General features: G+C 38.3%; 1 protein-coding gene across 5 annotated transcripts in view; it reads left to right on the top strand.

Moving 5' to 3' along the window:
* MTX2 (metaxin 2) overlaps positions 1–23196 on the top strand; it is a 75651-nt gene that overhangs the window by 13648 nt on the left and 38807 nt on the right. For 2 of the 5 annotated variants that reach the window (XM_019970351.2, XM_019970360.2), the window contains exons 2-3: positions 19543–19590; positions 20792–20838. In XM_019970351.2, coding sequence (XP_019825910.1) covers positions 19543–19590; positions 20792–20838 — 95 coding nt within the window. Of the gene's footprint in view, positions 1–9602; positions 10198–19542; positions 19591–20791; positions 20839–23196 lie in introns of those variants that run through there. The other 3 variants (XM_070803053.1, XM_070803059.1, XM_070803048.1) reach the window with 3 other exon arrangements.

Below are 23196 nucleotides of genomic sequence, written 5' to 3'. Positions count from 1 at the left end.
GTAAAATTTAAAAAAATTTAGTATATTTATAGAGATGTGATTATTACCATAATCCAGTTGTAGGACAAACATTTTCTTCACCCCCAAAAGAAATTTCTTGCCTATATACAATCATTTCTCTTCCCAGACCCGCCTAGTCTACCACTAACCTACTTTGTCTGTAGATTTGCCTCTTCTGAATATCTTGTATAAATGGAATCATACAGTGTGTATTCTTTAGCATGGCTTTTTTCACTGGGAATAATGCTTTTGAAATTCATCTATGTTGCATCCATCAGGTATTCTACTTGATTCTTTTTTATTGCCAAATAGTGTTCTGTGGTATGGGTATACCACATTTTGTTTACTCATCAGCTGATGGTCATTGAGGTTGCTTCCACCATTTGATTATTATGAATAATGCTGCTGTGAACTTTCTTGTACAAATCTGTATGTGCATATGTTTTCCCATTTCACATGGGTGAAATCCTAAGAGTGGAATTCTGAGTCATAATGGTAATTTTCAGAAACCACTAAACATTTTATATCCCCCCCAGCACTGTGTGAGAATTCCAAATGCTCCATAGCCTTTAAATATTTGTTACTGTCTGTCTTGTTAATTATAGTCATTTTAGTGGCTCTGAAGTGGCATCTCCCTGTGGTTTTGAATTGTGTCTCCCTAGTGACTCATGATATTGAGGATTTTTTCATGTGCTTGTTGGCCATTCATGGAGAAATATCTATTCATATCCTATGCTCATTGAAAAGACTGAGTTGTCATCTTTATTACTGACTTGTAAGCATTTTAAAATATATGCTAGATATTAGCTGTAAAATTCTTGAGGAATCTTAACTGCTGTCGCCATCACCGCCACCACCACTACCATCATCATCTGCGAAAGTAGAAGTCTCATTTTTTTTAATTAATTTTTTTATTGAACGATAATTGCTTTACAGAATTTTGTTGTTTTCTGTCAAACCTCAGCATGAATCAGCCATAGGTATACATATATCCCCTCCCTTTTGAACCTCCCTCCCATCTTCCTCCCCATCCCACCCCACTAGGTTGATACAGAGCCCCTGTTTGAGTTTCCTGAGCCATACAGCAAGTTCCCATTGGCTATCTATTTTACATACGGTAATATAAGTTTCCGTGTTACTCTTTCCATCCATCTCACCCTCTCCTCTTCTGTCCCCATGTCCATAAGTCTGTTCTCTATGTCTGTTTCTCTATTGCTGCCCTGTAAATAAGTTCTTGAGTACCATTCTTCTAGATCCTGTATATATGTGTTAGAATACGATATTCATCTTTCTCTTTCTGACTCATTTCACTCTGTATAATAGATTCCAGGTTCATCCACCTCATTAGAACTGACTCAAATGCATTTCGTTTTATGGCTGAGTAACATTCCATTGTGTATATGTACCGTACTTCTTTATCCATTTATCTGGTGATGAACATCTAGGTTGCTTCTATGTTCTAGCTTTTGTAAATAGAGCTGCAGTGAACAATGGGATACATGTGTCTTTTTCAATTTTGGTTCCCTCTGTGTATATGCCTAGGAGTGAGATTGCTGGGTCATATGGTGGTTTTATTCTTAGTTTTTTGAGGAATCTCCATACCGTCTTCCATAGTGGCTGTATCAATTTATATTCCCACCAGCAGTGCAAGAGTGTTCCCTTTTCTCCACACCCTCTCCAGCAATTATTGTTTGTAGACTTTTTGATGATGGCCATTCTGACCGGTATAAGGTGATATCTCATCGTAGTTTTGATTTGCATTTCTCTAACAATGAGTGATATTGAGCATCTTTTCATGTGTTTGTTAGCCATCTGGATGTCTTCTTTGGAGAAATGTCTGTTAAGTCTTTTCCCCACTTTTTGATTGGGTTGTTTGATTTTTCTGGCATTGAGTTGTATGACTGCTTGTATATTTTAGAAATTAATCCTTTGTCAGTTGTTTCATTTGCTATTATTTTCTCCCATTCTGAGGGTTGTCTTTTCACCTTGCTTATAGTTTCCTTTGCTGTGCAAAAGCTTTTAAGTTTAATCAAGTCCTGCTTGTTTATGCTTTTATACTTATACTTTACTTTTATACTTTTGTTTTTATTTCCATTACTCTAGGAGGTGGGTCGTAGAGGATCTTGCTTTAATTTATGTCATCAAGTGTTCTGCCTATGTTTTCCTCTAAGAGTTTCAAAGTTTCTGGTCTTACATTTAGGTCTTTAATCCATTCTGAGTTTATCTTTGTGTATGGTGTTAGGAAGTGATCTACTTTCATTCTTTTACATGTAGCTGTCCAGTTTTCCCAGCACCATTTATTGAAGAGGCTGTCTTTGCCCCACTGCATATTCTTGTCTCCTTTGTCAAAAATAAGGTACCCATAAGTGCATGGGTTTATTTCTGGGCTTTCTATCTTGTTCCATTGGCCTATATTTCTGTTTCTATGCTAGTGCCATACTCTCATGATGACTGTAGTTTTGTAGTATAATCTGAAGTCAGGAAGGTTGATTCTTCCTTCTCTATTCTTCTTTCTCAAGACTTCTTTGGCTATTTGGAGTCTTTTGTGTTTCCATAGGAATTGTGAAATTTTTTTCTAGTTCTGTGAAAAATGCCATTGGTCATTTGATACGGATCACATTGAATCTGTTGATTGCATTTGGCAATATAGTCATTTTCACAGTATTGCTTCTTCCTACCCAGGAACATGGAATATCTCTCCATCTGTTTATGTCATCTTTGATTTCTTTCATTAGTATGTTATAATTTTCTGTGTACAGTTCTTTTGTCTCCTTAGGTAAGTTTATTCCTAGGTATTTAATTCTTTTTGTTGCAGTGGTGGATGGGATTGATTCCTTAATTTCTCTTTCTGATTTTTCATTGTTAGTGTATAGAAATGCAAGTGATTTCTGTGTGTTGATTTTGTATCCTGCAACCTTGCTAAATTCACTGATTAGCTCTAGTATTTTCTGATACTATCTTTAAGGTTTTCTATGTACAGTATCATGTCATCTGCAAACAGTGAGACCTTTACTTCTTTTCTGATCTGGATTCCTTTTATTTCTTTTTCTTCTCTGATTGCTGTAGCTAGGACTTCCAGAACTATGTTGAATAATAGTGGCAAAAGAGATACCCTTGTCTAGTTCCTGGTCTTAGGGGAAATGCTTTCAGTTTTTCACCATTGAGAATAATGTTTGCTGTAGGCTTATCATATATGGCCTTTACTATGTTGAGAGGTTCCTTCTATGCCCATTTTTTTAAAGAGTTTTAATCATAAATGGGTGCTGAATTTTGTCAACGGCTTTTTCTGCATCTATTGAGATTATCAAATTAACAAATTGAAAGACATGTTTGTCTTTCAATTTGTTAATATGGTGTATCACATTGATTGATTTGCGTATATTGAAGAATCCTTGCATCCCTGAAATACACCCAACTTGATCATGGTGTATGAGCTTTTTGATGTGTTGCTGAATTCTGTTTGCTAAAATTTTGTTGAGGATTTTTGCATCTATGTTCATCAGTGATATTGGCCTGTAGTTTTCTTTTTTTGTGTTGTTTTTGTGTGGTTTTGGTATCAGGGTGACACTGGCCTCGTACAATGAGTTTGGAAGTGTTCCTTCCTCTGTAATTTTGAAAAAGAGTTTTAGAAGGATAGGCATTAGCTCTTTAAATGTTTGATAGAATTCTCCTGTGAAGCCATCTGGTCCTGGGCTTTTGTTTTTTGGGAGATTTTTGATCACAGCTTCAATTTCAGTGCTTGTAATTGGAGTGTTCATAACTTCTATTTCTTCTTGGGAAAGGTGAGTGCAGAAGAATTGAAGCATTTGAACTGTGGTGTTGGAGAAGGCTCTTGAGAATCCCTTGGACTGCAAGGAGATCCAACCAGTCCATCCTAAAGGAGTTCAGTTCTGGGTGTTCATTGGAGGGACTGATGTTGAAGCTGAAACTCCAATACGTGGGCCACCTGATGCGAAGAGCTGACTCATTTGAAAAGACCCTGATGCTGGGAAAGATTGAGGGCAGGAGGAGAAGGGGATGACAGAGGGTGAGATGGTTGGATGATGTCACTGACTCAATGGACATGGGTTTGGGTGGATTCCGGGAGTTAGTGATGGACAGGGAGGCCTGTGTTGGTGATGGACAGGGAGGCATGCTGCGGTTCATGGGGTTGCAAAGAGTCGGATACGACTGAGTGACTGAACTGAACTGAACTTGGTTGAGTCTTAGAAGATTGAAGTTTTCTAAGAAAGAATAGATATGCCAAGTTAAATAGAGGTAGATGAAGAAGGTTTATATACATTAAAGATTAACTGCTAGGAGAAAAGAACAGTAGGAAAGGCAAAGAAGGGAATAAATGTAAAAAAATTAAAAATTAAAAAAATATTTAAAAAATTAAAAATTAAAATTATAAAAAAGAAAAGAAAAAAAGGAAGAAGAAAGAAAAAAGGAAAAGAAAAAAAAGGAAAACTCCACAGAACTGTAAAAGCCCAATGTAGAGGCAGAGGTTTATAACATCAATAAAAATTGTGACTGAATATACACATATACATATATACCCATAAGCAAAATCAAAACAGTCCAAGAAAAATAAAGTACAACAGATTGACCCAGCAAACAAAGAAAACCAAAAATTATATCTCCCAGACAAAACTAACTAAAGCAAAAACTGGAAAACAAAACTAAAGCAAGGTGCCAATTGGGGAATAATGCAATGAAAATAAAAGTAACAAATATGTTGAGAGGAAAGAAAGAAAAGAAAGAATAGATATGCAAAGTTAAATAGAGGTAGATGAAGGAGGTTTATATGCATTAAAGATTAACTGCAAGGGGAAAAGAACAGTAGGAAAGGTAAACAAAGGGATAAAAGTAGAAAAATTACAATAGGTTTAAAAATATTAAAAATTAAAATTATAAAAAAGAGAAAATAGAAAACAAAACTAAAGCAAGGTGCCAATCGGGGAATAAAGCAATGAAAATAAAACTAACAAATATGTTGAGGAAAGAAAGGAAAGAAAGAATAGATATGCAAAGTTAAATATAGATAGATAAAGAAGATTTATACACATTAAGGATTAACTGCAAGGGGAAAAGGACAGTAGGAAAAGCAAAAAAAGGAATAAATGTAGAAAACATAATAGGTTTTAAAAATTAAATTTAAAAAAAGAGAAAAAAGGAAAACTCTGCAGAAATGCAAAAGCTCAACAGAGAGGCAAAGGTTTATAACAACTATAAAAAAATGTGACATAAAAAAGCAAAAAAGCACAAAAGCTTAATTAGATTTCATAATGCCAATAAAATTGACAACTACAACAAAGCGGGTGAAAAAAAGGAAAAAAATCCAAAAGAATCTAGAGAACAAATCAAAACTCTTGCGTTAAGAACAGTAAATGTTTTTCTTGAGTCACTGCTGTCAGAATCCTTTCCCTCGCTGGGAGTCACAGTCCCCCTCACCTCCCTAGGATGCCCTTCAACACTGTGCTGATCTCTGGACCTGCTGTGGGGGCAGCTCAGATTCTAATCTGGTCCAACTCCTGTGTTTTCTTGCCTCCAGTGTCCACAGCTGTCAGAACTAGTGTGTTCTCTTTTGTGGGAGCTCTCAATGACCTTTTATATATTCCATAGACATAGAGTCTGCCTAGTTGATTGTGTGGATTTAATCTGCAGCTTGTACAGCTGGTGGGAAGGTTTTGGTTCTTCTTCCTTAGCTACACTGCCCCTGGGTTTCAATTGTAGTTTTATTTCCACCTCTGCATGTGGGTTGTCCACTGGGATTTGCTCCTGAGGCTGCCCTGGAGGACTTGGGTTTGCCTCTGTGAGGGCCAGTTGAGGTGGTGCAGCTGCTTGGGTTGCAGGGGTTCTGACGGCACCAGGTACTCAGGGGAGTTGGCGGCTAGAGCAGAAGGAAATACAGTGCTCTAGAAGGGTATGCAGTATTGGCCCATATGTTCCAGTATTCTTGCCTGGAGAACCCCGCTCCCTGACAGAGAAGCCTGGCAGGCCACAGTCTACAGGGTTGCAGAGTCGGACACTACCGAAGCAACCCTGTGCGCATAGATGCAAGACTTTTCTTGCCTATGGCAGCTCTGCCCTAGTGAGAGTTGAGTGTGAAGGTGGCGCAGCTGCTTGGCTTGCGGGGACTCTGGCGATGCCAAGTGTGCAGGGACACAGACTGCCTCCGCTGCAGGAGTTATGGCCCTATCAGAGTTTTTTTGAGCCTCTTGGAGTTGGCAATCAGAAGGCCTCTTTGGCCAGTCTTTCTATGTAGCTCTGCCTGTTCAGGCACTGAGAGGGCTCCCTTGCCTGGGGTCCTTCTCTGTTGTTTGGTGCATTGGGCACATAGAAGGGCCCCCCTGGTTGGAGCCCTACTCTGTAGATCCGTGGGTCAGTCACTTAAAGGGGCACCCTGGGTGGGGTCCTACCCTGTAGTTCAGTGCATCAGGCATTTGATGGGCCAGCCTCTCTATTGTTCAGGTGCTGATGCTGGTGTGTGGGGTGAGAGAGGCTATGGTGATGGCTTAACCCCTACACATGACTCAGCAGTATTGCCTTGCTTCCATGGCTGCCTGGCTTTCCTCCACAGGCATTTCCCACCATAATCTCCTCCCTCATATCCCCTCGATCCCGTCTCTTCGCAGCCAACAGCAGCCCTCACCCTGGGATTGCTCCACAGTTGCTAAACTCCAGCTCCCAGCTGCTGCGCTTTCTAGAGGACTTGCGTCCCTGTCCGGGGTATGTGTGGCTGCAGCAAGGACTGTCTGATTCTCATTCCATTTAGGCTACCACAGATCAGCTGTTTCACTCTCAGCCTCAAATGTTTCTCCTCTGACTTAGACAATTGCCCCGATGTGGGGATTGGACCCCTGTTTAGTCCTTCTAACCTGTTTTTCCCCCTAGTTCCTTCATCCTACCGAGTTTTGCATGGTTTCATATATTCTTTTCCACTGGTCAGGTACTCCTGTCCACTCTCAGCCAGCGTTCTGCATGCACTTCTGTGTCTGAAGATATATTCCTGATGTATCCGTGGAGAGAGATGTGCTCCACGTCCACCTACTCCTCTGCCGTCTTGTTCTCTTTCTAGGTAGATTTTGACCAGAAGGAGATTTTTATTGTTCTCTAGTTTCATTTGGGCCCCCATTTTGGTTGTAAGGAGGAAGTTCTGCCCCTTACTAGTTTTCCTGAATTTTTAATCAGTTTTGCTTTTCTTCCTCTGCTTCCTGAATGTCAGGGTATTAGAACCCATTTATCTAATGCATCACTCAGTCATATATCCTCACTTTGAGTGTTTTTAGTCTTTTGTTTACCACTTTGTTACAAATGAGTAGGTGGTTGGAGATATTGATGATGGGTTGGTGAGACTGATGATTTATCTGCTGTGGGCTCAGTAAATTGGCATTCCTTCGGCATTCTGTAGATTGTGCACTGTGGTATGTAGTTCTTAGTTGTCTGTAACATGTTGATAGAGTTAAGACTTGTTATGAGTGTATCATGTGTGCATGCATGCTCAGTTGCTCAGTTGTGTTCTACTCTGTGACCCCATGGACTGTAGCCTGCCAGGCTCCTCTGTCCATGGGATTATCCTGGCAAGAATACTGGAGTGGGTTGCCATTTCCTCCTTCAGGTTGGAATCTTTCCAACCCAGGGATCGAACCCGTGTCTACTGCAACTCCTGCATTAGCAGGTATATTCTTTATCACTGAGCCGTATCAGGTAATCCTTATTGTTATCTTCAGATGGGCTCGAGTATTATAAAAAATATGGAGATGGGCCATATGGTACCACTGAAGTCTAAGTACCTTAAAGGCAGGTACTTGGTTTTCTTTATAATTTTATCCTTAAGTTCTTAGACTGGTGCCTGGTACATTATATTTGGGGGAGGGTATATTTTTTATATATATAAGTATATATATAAAATATGTGTGTGTGTTCTGTGAATATATGTTGAATGACTGATAAAACAGATTTGTAGAATGTAGCTAAATTTACTTTCTAAAATGAAAACTACATACAGTTTACTACATATATACAACAAGCAATAAAGAATATTCAGTGAATTTTGATGTCAGTCAACAAGTTTTTTCTCCTTAAGGACTGATGGATCAAGCCAAGGAAATGGTTCTAGTGTGGATCTTCTTTTAGAGTTTGGCAGTCCCTTTGTTGGAGAAGGCAGTGGCACCCCACTCCAGTACTCTTGCCTGGAAAATCCCATGGATGGAGGAGCCTGGTAGGCTGCAGTCCATGGGGTCACTAAGAGTCGGACACGACTGAGTGACTTCCCTTTCACTTTTCACTTTCATGCATTGGAGAAGGAAATGGCAACCCACTCCAGTGTTCTTGCCTGGAGAATCCCAGGGACGGGGGAGCCTGGTGGGCTGCTGTCTATGGGGTCGCGCAGAGTCGGACACGACTGAAGCGACTTAGCAGCAGCTGCAGTCCCTCTGTATTTATCTTACACTTCTCCAGTCTGTCTTAGAATGTCTGCTTCTTGCTTCAGGGCCCTTATTTCAATCTAAGGTAGTCTTTAATTTTTTATCTGTACTTCCTTGCAGTTTATTTTTTAAGTGGCTCCTATGAATGTGTCCCCCTTCCCCCTACTCATGTGTTGAAATCCTAATCCCCAAGGTGATGTTATTAGAATATGGGGCCATTGGGAGGTGATTAGGAATTAGTGCCATTATAAAAGAGATCCCAGAGAGCTCCCTCGCCCCTTCCACCATGTGAGGAGCTGGCAGGAAGTCAGTAGTCAGTGACCTGGAAGAAGTCTTTTACCTGAACCCAACCGTGCCTGCACCCTGATTTTGGACTTTGAGCTTCCAGAACTGTGAGAAGTAAATTTCTGTTGTTTGCGAGCCACTCAGTCTATGGTATTTGTTATAGTAGCCCAACTGGACTAAGAGAGTAACCTTACCACTGTGTTACCGAATACTGCCTGTCAGTACTTTAGGTTTATGGAAATGACAGCATGACATTGCACCTCTCCATTCTTTTTAAATTTTCTTAAAAATTGAAATATAGCTGATGTGCAATACTGTATAAGTTACAGGTGTACAACATAGTGATTCACATTTTTAAAGGTTGTACTCCACTAATAATTATTATCAAGTATTGGCTCTATTCCCTGAGTTGTAAAATACATGGACCACTGTCCCACATGTTGAACATTGATCTCTGACTGTTGAGGTGATTGGAGAATGGTTTTAAACTCCTGTTAGGTGAAGAGTCACTTCCTGCTTACACATCCTCTGTAGTATCATTAAACATCCCCTAAGAGACAGTGCCTCAGGGACATTGTCATTTAATCATTTCATGATCACTATTATCTGGGATATAGTATTATCTTTGAATTGTACTATAATTTGAAAATTGAATTGCAGGTTTAATAGTTCTTAAAATTCTAGTTTTGATAAGGTTACATGTCATTATATTTTAAGTCTAAATATCTTGAAAATCTGTTTTAAATGAAGGCTTCATATCATAACTTCCTAAAACTTACCAGGTTTTGAACTTAGTGGCTATGTTGATATCACTGAGATCATCAGTATAGTATTTATGTCAAACTAGTAAATATATTTCCTTTTCTCTGTGTGTCTTGCAGCAACTTGTCCATGTTTAAGAGCTGCCAGATGTTCTTTGAGCATTTTGTTATATTAGTAGTATTTGCATTTACACCTTTGGCAGAAAGACATCCAAATTTAGAGACAGGTTACATGTGTTTCTTACTCCTTTTGTATTACACTGTCTAAATAGTCTTTGGAAGCTGAAGAGATGACATCTATGGGCTTTTGGAGTGTAGTTGCCTAAGGATAAACTGGGTTTGACTTCATTAGTGCACTGATAGGTTTGTGTAGAGTTATTATAGCATTAATCAATTTGATGGATTGGAAATATGACAGTACTGAAGCAGCATGTATTATTAGTGCCTATTATTCTACAAATTATGTCTTCACCTATATTCATATGCCAGAGGAGTCATGTTGTACATGAAGAATGCAGAACTTAAAAAAAAAATCAACAACAGGGCATCTCTTTTCACTGCCCTTTTCTTGTCCTTTTAGATTAGATCATCAAGAGGTGGACTTTGGAACTAGACTTGTTTATTAGGTCATAGCACTTTCATGCTGTGAAATGAGTGGAATACCCTGAATTGAGTGGAATAGACAGACCATCTGGCACCAGAAATACTTATCACCCAACTTGATACTTGAGAGAATACTGCAGGTAAAATGGAGTATTTAAGAATCTTAGGTGTATACATGTTAATTTGTTGGCAGTAGTCATTTCTCTAAAAGTTGTAATGGATTAATAGTAAAGAATGTTGGTGTTTTTGTTGTGAAGTTGCTCAGTCGTGTCCGACTCTTTGCAACCCCATGGACTGTAGCCTACCAGGCTCCTCCCTCCATGGGATTCTCCAGGCAAGAGTACTGGAGTGGGTTGCCATTTCCTTTTCCAGGGGATCTTCCTGACTCAGGGATCGAACCTGGGTCTCCATCATTCCAGGCAGATGCTTTAACCTCTGAGCCACCCGGGGGTTGATAAAACTTAAAAGTAGTAGGTACCTTAAAGAGAATGAGAATCAAATGTGTATTTTGGGGGGCTATGAGAATTATTTTACCGTGTATGCATTTCTAGCATAAATTTGTTTGTTTAGACGTTATTTATTTTAAGTTAAGGTTTTCACAAGTCCAAGAGTGTGTATTCTCTCTCTTTCTAAACTTGCTTCTCCTCCAACCTAAATACTTATAGGAGATAGAAACTATCTATGAAAAGCTTTGAAATTTATTTCCATAAAAAAGCCCTGTATCTCACTAAAGGTTGCAACTTTAAGAGGAATCAGCTTTGCTCCTAGTGAAAGAGACATTAGTGTAAAATTCTCAAGATAATTTTACCTAGATAAAATTGGAAAGACAGTAAAGGACAAAGGGGTTAAAAGACTTCTAATAGTGTTATTGGAATAGGAAGTGCTGAGGTGCTCCAATATTTGCTTTATTTCTAGATGTTTTAAATTTATGCCTATAAAATAGTATATTTCTTCTTTATAAAAATGATAAACATTTTCATGGATCTTTTGCTAGGGAATGGGACATCATTGTAATGTTTAAAAATGAATTAATATAGGTCACTAAGAATGTCTTAGTGTAAGTTATTTCTTTGATATGAAAATGAGATAGTAGTTTCTGATTGTAAAAGAATTAATTTCTGAAAGGTGGGTAATTTTACTTTGGAACTCATGTGATAAAGATTAGTTTTTAAATGATACTTAGACCAAAATAATTTAAATATTGCTTAATTTGAATTTCATGTTTTTCCATATATTGTATATATTGTTATTAATATTGTATTCAGTTTGGGGCAGTTGAGAAGCTGAGTCTTTAATAAATACTCTAAGGATCATGGGAATTTTCACATTCTAGGAACTTACTGCCTAGAAAGGAAGATAAGATATTGACATAATAATAGAATAGAGTAGAAAGCAATATATGATATAAGACAAGTGCAAACTGCTATGAGCAGTATAGATAAAGGAGAAATTAGATTTGTTTAGTTACAGAAGCCTTCTTGATGGAGGTAGCATTTTAAGCTTGGTCTTGAAAAAGGTGTAGGATTTGGGCATGCAGTGGGAAGAAATATTCTGGGTAGAGGGTAACAGTTTAAGCAAAGTCTCTGAGGTGAGAAAGTATAGTGTATGGGGGAAATTTTAAATACTCTGGTAGAATGCAAGGGTCCTATTATTAGATGGTTGGGTAGTCAGGTATCCCCCCCACCCCACATTAATTTGAGTGTGTTCTTTCCAAGCTTTTTTTGTGGTCAAAGAGATGATTTCAGTAGAATAGAGGAGGACTTGTCTTTGATCAAGGATATGTGAATGGCTGAGTTCCCTGATGAAACTTCAAATAAGTAGTTATTTAATTTGAACCGTGTTTTCTAAAGTGGGGTTAGGTGTATATACAGGGGTTTTGTACTAGATAATCCTTTCAAGTATGGAAAAGAAATATTGGAATTTAGGTTTCAACTTTTTTCAACTGTTTTCTTTTTTAGTGTGTTTTATAATGTGCATGATTCACTAGGTTAGGAATACCAGCCATATGATTTCCAAATCTATTTGGGTATGCTACTCAAATATTTTATTGATGGGGATGAGAGATTTTAAAAAGTGGTAATTGCTAGGTTAGAGTTAAAGAATATGGACAGGGGAATAGTGAGATGACTTGTCAGATGGTTGAGGGCATCGGTGATGGTCTTAGGAGTATTGCAACAGTAATATCCAATGGACATTATGTATTTGATATAAAACAGAAACAGATTTCCAGTTTTAGGGTAAGTTTACAGGATTAGATTCTGCCAGCTATATCAGGGAGCCGTTTAATATTTTTATAGTTGTGTTATTGGCTTTAGAGTTGGAGTTCTCTGGGGCTTCCTTGGGGGCTCAGTTGGTAAAGAATCTGCCTGCAATACAGGAGACCCAGGTCAGGAAGATCTCCTAGAGAAGGAAATGGCAACCCATCCCAGTATTCTTACCTGAAGAATTCCATGGACGGAGAAGCCTGGTGAACTACAGTCCATGGGGGACTGTAGAACTATAGTCTACAGTCTACAATCGTAGGGTCAGATAAGAGCGACTTACACTTTCACTTTATCCAGAGAACCCCAAAGTGTGTGTTAGTCTCTCAGTCATATCTGACTCTTTGCGACCTCCTTCTCTAGAGGATCTTTCCGACCCAGGGATCAAATCTGGATCTCTTGCATTGCAGGTAGATTCTTTACCATCTGAGCCACCAGGGATAAAAATTTACCTTTTTTGGCCATTTTGTATAGTTTTCTTGTCTTTTCTGCTGCATTTTTAGCCTAAACAGTACAGAATCATTAACAATAATGATAGCAGTAATAGTAAAAACAAACATTTATTCAACTAACATTTACTGATTGCCTATTTGGCACTGGGTTCTAGGAATGAAAGTGAAAGTGAAGTTGCTCAGTCGTGTCCAACTCTTTGCTACCCCGTGGACTATAGGCCATCAGGCTCCTCCATCCATGTGATTTCCCAGGCAAGAATACTGGAGTGGGTTGACATTTCCTTCTCCGGGGGATCTTCCCGACCCAGGGATCGAACCCGAGTCTCCCACATTGCAGGCAGACGCTTTAACCTATGAGCCACCAGGAAAGCCCTCTAGGAATGAAGTGGTAAGCAAAAATCAGAACTGAACACTGAATTCATGGGGCTTACATTCTAGTGGGGGAGATAAACAAATAGTCCTCAAATCCCTGTGAAAATGTTGACAGGGATTGTCAACATATGGTAAGTGGTACAAAGGAGTGTACATGCTATTTAAGCTTGGAAAAGAGAGGGTTTGAATTATTCTAGAGGTCACTGAAGTCTTCCCTGAGGACAGGACCAGCTACATAATTGTAGGGCCCAGTGCTAGATAAAAATGTGGAGCCCCCTTGTTTAAAAGAATTCTAGGACTGCCATAGTAGGCTGATAAACTGAGAGTAGAACCCTTCAAGTACCAGCCCTGTGCAGCTGCTCAGGTTGTATGTCCATGAAGCTGGACCAGTGTAAGGAAGTGATGTTTTTGCTGAGATGTAAGGACACGGTGGGAGGGGAAGATTGCTCCAGGGTAAGGGAAACACTCTAATGGCAGAAAGAGCCTCTTGATGAGGGTGAAGGAGGAGAGTGAAAGAGCTGGCTAAAGACTAAATATTAAAAAAAAACTAAGGTCATGGCACCTGGCCCCATTACTGCATGGCAAATAGAAAGGGAAAAGGTGGAAGTAGTGACAGATTTCCTCTTCTTGGGCTCCAAAATCACTGTGGATGGTGACTGCAGCCATGAAGTTAGAAGATGATTACTTCTTGGCAGGAAAGCCATTACAAACCTAGACAGTGTGTTGAAAAGCAGAGACATTACTCTGCCGACAAAGGTTCACATAGTCGAGGCTATGGTCTTTCTAGTGGTCATGTGTGGTTGTGAGGGCTGGACCATAAAAAAATCTTTTGAACTGTGGTGCTGGAGAAGACTCCTGAAAGTCCTGTGGACAGCAAGGAGATCAAACCAGTCAATCTTAAGGGAGATCAACCTTGAATATTCACTAGAAGGACTGATGCTGAAGCTGAAGCTCCAATATTTTGGTCATCTGGTGTGAACAGATGACTCATTGGAAAAGTCTCTGATGCTGGGAAAGATTGAGGGCAGAAAGAGTAGGGGGTGTCGGAGGATGAGATGGCTGGACAGCATCACTGATGCAATGAACATGAACTTGAGCAAACTCCAGGAGATGGTGAAGGACAGGGAGGCCTGGCGTGCTGCAGTCCATGGGGTCGCAAAGAGTTGGACACCACTGAGCAACTGAACGACAACAACAACAAAGGAAACAGCTTAAATGAATTTCCGACGCAGGAAGAAACATGATGCATTCAGAAACTGGGTGAAGGCTAGTGTGGCTGATGTACAGAGTGGTTGGAAAAGAATGATGAGGCCTGAGAGGTAGAGAGAGTGATGTGTAAGGTCCAGTTGATCTTTATTCCAGAAGCCACAGAACCGTTGAGGTGTATTAAGCATAAAGTCTACTTTTGATATGGTAATTATACCAGTATCTTGTATCCTGACAGCCTTGGACAATGTTCTCTCTCAGTCCCCATTTTTTAATCAGTCTCCTTTCCAGAAACTTTTAGTCTCACCTTCTATATTCTAAGGCTGGTCCTTCCTTAAGGCAAGTCTAAAAAGGCTCTTCACATCAGGGAGAGCTTTTGGTGGTAGAACTTGAAAGTAGGATGAGTTGTGAAATTTTATTCTCTGTTGGATTAGTGTGGTCTAAAACATTTTAGGTTGACTGAGGTAAAACTAGTAAGAGATGAAAATGTTTTAATATTGTTTTAAAAAGATTTTTGATTTTAAATGCTGAGATATTTAAGGCTTTTATCAGCACTATGATTTTGAATTTTTCATCTCCCTCTCTTTTATACATGATCAAGGGCAAGGGTGGGTATTGACTTGCCTGACCTTTGGAAAGAGGAGTGGGGAATAATCGTATTTTGGGACTTTGTCTTTCACATAATGGGCATTCTTAATGAAAAGGCTTTATATAATATTACCCAAACCAAGAAATAGGCTTTGTACTTCGTTATGTGTGTATAATGTTTATGATTCCTAGACTTACTTATTATGAAGGCTTATTTCCTAGAAAGATAGCTACATGGTTGATTTGTAGATCCAATGCCATGCCACACAATTTAGGATTTTCGCTGTTGTCTATTGAATAACACACCAGTCGTTTCTTCTCCCATGTCATGCTTAAAATGTGAGCAGATTCACATAGGTGATGCACTTAAATCAATGATGTTTATATTTTCTGAACTTCTCATGGGTGAGATCATTCCCTGCATACTCTGCCATTTCTTGCCTTCTGGTCTGTGGGCGTACTGGAATTCCAAGCTGTTGAAATAGCATGGTTATATAGGTTTATATCAGCTTGCCTTCCCTTTTTAAATGAAATGTTCTGTTTGTGACCCACTCCAGTATTCTTGCCTGGAGAATCCCATGGACTGAGGAGCCTGGTAGGCTACAGTCCACCGGGTTGCAAAGAGTCAGACACGACTGAGCAACTTCACTTTCTCTTGTTTCTTTTTTCTGTTTGTGAAGACAACATCAAATGTTTTGGCAGAGTTACTTTCTGAGAATTTATTTTCAGTAATAGTTTCTGAGTTAGAGCAGAAATTAGATAAAGGAAAATATACTCTGCCAACCCCATTTTCGCTTTAGGTTCTTAATAACAACTTCAAAAACATAATTTTCTTTTCTTCCTTTCTTTATCTTTGGATTTGCTGGGTCTTCGTTGCCGCGTGGGCTTTTCTCTGCTTGCTGTGAGCGGGGCTACCCTTTGTTGTGGTGCATGGGTTTCTCATTGCGGTGGCTTCTCTTTTTGTGGAGCATTAACTCTGCATCTGTAGCACGTTGGCTTCAGTAGTTGTGGTTCCCGGGCTGAGTAGTTGTGGCATATAAGCTTAGTTGCTCCGTGGCATGTGGAATCTTCCCGAACCAGGAATCAAACCCATGTGTCCTGCATTGGCAGGCAGATTCTTTACCCCTGAGCCACCAGGGAAGCCCAGTTCAACTCCTTTATTCTTATTTGTGGTTGAGTAAATACTTTGGCCACCTCATGCGAAGAGTTGACTCATTGGAAAAGACCATGATGCTGGGAGTGATTGGGGGCAGGAGGAGAAGGGGACGACAGAGGATGAGATGGCTGGATGGCATCACCAAATCAATGCACAAGAGTTTGGGTGAAGTCCGGGAGTCGGTGATGGACAGGGAGGCCTGGTGTGCTGCGATTCATGGGGTCGCAAAGAGTTGAACACAACTGAGCGACTGAACTGAATATGTTACAAGATTTCTTTTAAATATGCTGGTTGTATTAGATCAGGAGAATGGGAGTGGGGCCAGTGATGATAAATGAATTTTTAACTAAAAATTTTTAGTTAAAATTTCATTTAGCTAAACATATAAGTTCCTGTTTTTATGAGACCTCTGGTATTGCAGAGTAGTGGCTTTAGCTTCTGATTTATTAAAGAACACTTCACTTACATTCAGCATACATTTAATGCTAAATGTATGTTACTGTGTTTTGAAAATTTGTAATCCATGGTCTCGTATGTACACAAAATAGCTAATCAAAAATTAAAATTATCAGAATATTTAATTAGAGCACCCTAGTACCTTAACCGGAGAAGGCAATGGCAACCCACTCCAGTACTCTTGCCTGGAAAATCCCATGGATGGTGGAGCCTGGTGGGCTGCAATCCATGGGGTCGCTAAGGGTCTGACACAACTGAGCGACTTCACTTTCACTTTTCACTTTCATGCATTAGAGAGGGAAATGGCAACCCACTCCAGTATTCTTGCCTGGAGAATCCCAGGGACGGGGGAGCCTGGTGGGCTGCTGTCTGTGGGGTCGTACAGAGTCGAGCACGACTGAAGTGACTTAGCAGCAGCAGCAGTACTTTAACATATTGATCAGTAAAACTTTGATTAGCCAGAATGTTTAGGGAATTGAGTGATAAGCTTAGTATCCGTTTTCTTTCCATGCATGATTAATGAACACCAACTGTATGCAAAGCTTGGCACAGTGTGGCATACACAATGCATGTGACACATTTTTGCCCTCAAGGAACTTAATTTCAGTGTCTTTGGAACTTCTGTAAATTTTATTCCTTTGCTTTATTGCTTTAATAAGATTAATAAATGCATATAATTGAATCTTTGATGATTCATTCATTCATTCATTCACATTCATTCACCTCACAAATGAACCTCACAGTATTGTTCTCATATGAATGTATGGTGTAGGTATGCTGACCATACAGTTTATCCTAAAAGGTTATTTTTGAGTAGTTTGCAGATGTCAGCTTGTTTTTGTTTCCCTACCTTTTATTTTTAAAACTGTTAACACTGGTAAATTGGATTCTTAATTGAAATTTTACTTTGTTAAAAGGTTTACAGTAACGTAGTAAGTATTTAATTGCGCTGCCTTTTTGGTATGTGAGTTGAAGCTTTTATATATATGTATACAGACAGTCTCCAACTTAACAATGGTTTGACTTAGAATTTTCTGACTTGACAACAGTGCAAAAGTGATATGCATTCAGTAGAAACTGTACTTCAAATTGTGAATTTTGATCTTTGCCTGGGCTAGTGGTGTGTAGTGAGATACTCTTATCTTGATGCTGGGCAGCTACAAGGAGCTGGAGTTCCCAGTCAGCCTGAAATCTCAAGGGTGAACAACTGGGACACTTAAAATAATTTTATACCTATAAAATCTTTCTGTTGTCACTTTCAGTACAGTATTCCATAAATGACATGAGATATTATCAATACTTTATTATGAAACAGGCTTTGTGTTAGGTGATTTCGCCCATCTGTAAGCTAATGTAAGTGTTCTGAGCACATTTAAGGTAGGCTGCTGCTGCTAAGTCACTTCAGTCGTGTCCGACTCCCATAGACGGCAGCCCACCAGGCTCCCCATACCTGGGATTCTCCAGGCAAGAACACTGGAGTGGGTTGCCATTTCCTTCTCCAATGCATGAAAGTGAAAAGTGTCCTACTCCTAGCGACCCCATGGACTGCAGCCTACCAGGCTCCTCCATCCATGGGATTTTCCAGGCAAGAGTACTGGAGTGGGGTGCCATTGCCTTCTCCATTAAGGTAGGCTAGGCTAGGCTATAATGTTTGGTAGGTGCGGTATCTTAAATGCATTTTCAAGTTACAGTTTATAACTCACGGTAAGTTGAGGAAGGTCTGTAATATTGTAGATAACTGTACAAAACTATTAATTATTTGCTTGGTGATTTCATGGTGTCCCTAAGTATAATTTTGTGTAGCACAGACCAAACCAAATTTTACAGTTTATAATAATTACTACACTTTTTCTTTTCATTCTAAAGTAGAAGTAAAAGCAAATTAAGGTGTCCACCTCCTACCCCCTCCTAAGACTAAGTGAATACATCTTAAGTGATCATTCTTAAAAGAAAAAATGCTTCATGTGTATAAATTTCTTTTTTAAAAAACCAGCTGGAAGTATATATTAAAAAATAATTTGTTGCTGTGTCACAGAGACTGCATTAGTTTAAACACCATAAGAAAAGTTAATCAAATTTCATATATTTGACTGACTTTCTTGCTGACAGCAAATATAGTTAGTGTGTTAGAATTGGTGATTTTGATGTTTTATGGATTTTACAAAGAATTCAGCAAATAATATCCTGAATATTCTGTCTGTGGAGGCATTGCTTCTTATATGCAGTTGATTAGACAAATTCAAATCTAGGGCTTTTTCCAAGCACTGGTAGGTTGCTAATATTCTTTGTTGCTGGAGTCTTTGCTAGATGAGAGGTTAAGAGTCAAGGTCAAGCCTATTAGGCCTAAAATGAGCTTCACCAGCTTTATTTCACATTGTTTTGATAGGTACTGCTTCATCGTATTCTCTGTTTTTGTGAGATGATGATGTTGGGTTCAAGGCAATTAAACGTAGACAACAGGATTCCCCTGTTTAAATACTACCAGGTTATAAAGAAAGATGCACAGCCTGATATGCATAGATTTGATTCTTTCATAAAGTGTCTTCTGAAAATTTACTTAGTTAAAAGTTTACAGTAAAATATAAATACTGTTTCACTATTTTTCTTTTTGATAGTGAGCTGAAATTCAGTGTCTTTTTATATGTATGAATGTAATTTTGGATATGTCTGTGTTTGAAGAAGACTAAAGAATAGTAGCATATAAGCAGTTTAAGTTTTTTAATTTTCACTTTTGATTGGGCAAAATGTCTTCCATTTCCTCCCCATAAAAAATTAAACTGCCACCAAACATTCATTTAAATGAAATTATCTAACCTGCTTATATAGATTCTCATAGAATCTACAGTAATGTGACTGGTTGCCATATTTAAGGTATCCTTGGTAATTTAATCCTTGGCAGTTTATGCTTGACATTAAATGCTCTAGGCAAATGTATGTGTTTATTAATTTGGTTGGTTATTGATATATTTTTTCCCTGTGTACCTGTTTCCACAGCTGCAGAACCTTGGCCTGAAAATGCTACATTATATCAGCAACTGAAAGGTAGGTGCTTATTCCCCATTAAAAATGGCTTCATATCAAAATATGTGTGTTCAGTCATGTCTGACTCTTTGTGACCCCACGGACTGTAGCCTGAGGCTCCTCTGTCCATGGGATTCTCCAGGCAAGAATACTGGAGTGGGTTGCTAATTTCCTCCTTTAGGGCATCTTCTCAACTCAGGAATCAGACCTGCATCTCCTGTGACTTCTGCATTGACAGGTGGATTCTTTACCACTGAACCACCTGGGAATCCCAGGTATATCAAATACATATCAAACATATCAAAATATATTTATTACAAAAAACACCCATTGATAATGCAATTTAATGCAAAGAGAACATGAAACATAAAGAAGGAATTCCCTTATATAATTTGTCTAGGAGATTTTACCTAAACTTGTATGTGCCAGTGTAAACCAACTCTTCATGGTCTGTAAGGCGCTTAGTTTATTATTGACTCATTATACTGGCTGCTGCAGGCAGGGTAGTATGATGTGGTTGCAGGAGTAGTTGGCAGATTTACTGCGCCAATAGCTGACACAGCAGATTTTTGAAGTCCTGTGGTAAAGTGGGCTCTCAGTAAAAAGGAACTGTTAAAATGTATAGGCTAGGATGGTTCAGCCTCCCTTTAGCAGCTCTTCATATATCATCAGATCACATTATGGACCCCATTTGGGGCTCAGCAGCCTGCTACAGTTGTCAGAAGACTGCAAAGTAATGAAGACTAATAGGCAGCAGCCCTCGTCTTCTAAGCATGGAATTTTTATTGCAGTGAACTTGTCATCTTTCTTTTGTGTGACAGATCTAGACACACTGTGCAATATTAACTGTAAGCTGGTTTTATACGAGTTTGAATGCTTTTAACTAGAGAGGTTTGAACAGAGATGCTATTTTACTTAATGAAAGGGATTATTTCTTAAAAACTTGAAGAAACCTTTCGTTTTTAAGTAAGCAGTTTTACATACATATTGCTGATAAAATATAATAAGTGATCAAATAGATTTAGAGGAAATAGTCTTCGTTGTTATTTACATAAAATACTTTAATCCAAATTATAATCTTGTAACATTGATATAGAACTTGATGATTGCGCTTTCTTTTTAGAAATAGGAATAGTTTTTTAAAATAAAAAACATTTATACGTGTATTTTACTTGTTTAGTAGTTACGCTTTTGACTCAGACCTTTCATTGTATTTCTACAGGGGAGCAAATTTTGCTTTCTGACAATGCAGCTTCTCTTGCTGTGCAGGTAAATATGTAAATAGTGCAGTATTTTTTTTACTTTTTGCTTTTGGTTAAATATGCTAGTATTGATTATTTGGGTTGATTTCTTCATTTATAGGCACAAACCTATTTTCTAACTTACTTGTAAAGATTTATTCACTACGTATTTAAGTGTCACTCTCTCATTGTACTCATTCTAGCCTTAATCCATGTGGTGGTTACGAAGCAGACATATTTTTCTTCAGCGACGCCTTATATATTTATTGATTACATTAGTGCCTATTATCCCCAGACCACTTATTGAACATAATAGCTCTTGGAGTTTTATATCATGGTTGTGTAATCCAAAAGATTTGTGGCCCTGTAAACTTTAAACTGCACTATAGGAAGAATAGGATACTTGGGGATTGTTTGCTTTTAAAGAAAAGAGAAATGTTTATGTAGATTATGGAATTACAAATATTGAAACATTTTGCATATTTAGCTGCTCTTTGTTTGGTTAGCTTGCATAGTTTGAATCACAAAGAGTATTTTAATGAGTAGCACCTAAAAGATAACTTAGGAATTTAAGACATGCCATTTGTTGGAAATGAGATTGTGAGCTTCTGGAGGACATAAAGAAAAGAAAGAGGGACTGCTTTTGTTGCATTTTAGGCATGGTGCTAGGCACTTGGGCATCTTGTGTTTTCAACACAACTAGGTATCTTCTGGACATAATAACTATGACTGTTACACAGCCATAGTATGTCATTCAGTACATTTTACTTTTAAGTTGGAGAAAGAAGGAAAAGATAGAAGGAAATGTGTTTGAACAATATTTGTATGAGTATGAGTATTTTTAAGTTTCAAGTTTTTTTACTTCTTTTAGAAGATTTGTATATTTTTACCAAGAATATAAATTTTATTTACTTACGTTTATCTTTAGGCACTAGTACTATAACTAGTGTATTTTCTTGTGTTAATCTTTGAGAAGCAGAAATTCTCGGTTGGTTATATTTAATAAATAAGTACTTTATACTTCCTTTTTGGCAGGGGGCATAAGGAAGTTGGAGTTTGTTTAGTTTTCAAATACTAATAATGTAGTGCCTAGCATATAAAGTGTGCTCAGTAAATACTTGTTGAATGAATGGTTTACAAGTGGGGTAGAAGCAGTCTTCCTTGATAACTGATAACACAAGTAAATTATTTGTTATGTATGAAATAATGTCTTCAGTCTTTATATTTTTGAGAAGATAGCTTCAGGGCACAGTGAATATTTTAGTTGAAGCACTAATTCTTAACCCTGTTTTAGTTGCCATTTTGGGGATAATTCTTTCAGTCTCATGAAGCTATGGGATATTTTTCCAGAAAACATTGCAACACACACAGATATAGACATACCTAGGCAATTCTGCATATGGTATGAGGAGGTTTATTGATCTCCCAGCTGAAGCTCTCTGGGTATCCTGTATGAAGAGCCTCTAAAACTGAAGAATATTAGTTTAGGAAGTACTACAGTAATTTTCACTAGTAGGAATGTTATTTTGGGTAAGAGTAGACCAGTGGTTCTTAGCTGAGGGAGGGTTTCAGACCCCCAGAGAACATCTGACAGTGTTTAGACATTTCTGATGGTCACAGCTGTTGGGGAGGCTGTTTTTGGCATCTGTTGGGTAGATGCCAGGGATTCTGTGAAACAGTGCACGAGACAGTCCCGCCCCAGAAAGAATTATCCCACCCTAAATGTAAATGGTGTCAGTGTTAAGAAACCCTAGAATAGATGGCTTAACTAGTTTTTGGCATAAACCAAGATATCGGTATATTACCGTTAAAAAGTTTAACATTTTAAATAACCTGGAGAAGGAAAGAAAAAAGAAATCTCAGTGTGTACCTTCTTTAGTAATTCTGTTTTTATGGTTCTTATTGATTTATTTTCTCAACATTCATCTCAAATCATAGTTGCAATTAAAGCTAAGACCAGAAAATAAGAATCTTTTAAAATGCAGAATTTTGCATAAATATTTTAATTTTTTGTTATCCTACACATGTCACTTAGATGATGAATTAACCAGCATATATTAAAAATTCTTGGTTTTCTTCAATATTCTTTGACTTGACAGCTGATAGTAGCCATGACTATAAATGTGACTTTTCCAGATATCTGATGTAAACTTTATGGAGTAATTTTCTTCTATATAGTGGATAAGTATTCATTTGGAAGAATCAGTTAAATGTATAAAATTGATCTAACAGTGTGACAGGTATCCATAAGCTGGATATTTCCTAGAAAATACCAGATATTAAGCATTAGATACTTTAGTAGTTAGCCACCTAAGCCATCAGGAAATTTAAATTTTACATACCACATAGGCTTTGCATTTATTATGTTCCGGAACTAAATGGTTAG

This window comes from Bos indicus, chromosome 2, assembly GCF_029378745.1.
Source record: "Bos indicus isolate NIAB-ARS_2022 breed Sahiwal x Tharparkar chromosome 2, NIAB-ARS_B.indTharparkar_mat_pri_1.0, whole genome shotgun sequence".
NCBI classification, from domain to species: domain Eukaryota; kingdom Metazoa; phylum Chordata; class Mammalia; order Artiodactyla; family Bovidae; genus Bos; species Bos indicus.
Note: the sequence above shows the minus strand (reverse complement) of the source record. Positions and strands in the feature narration are given on the sequence as shown.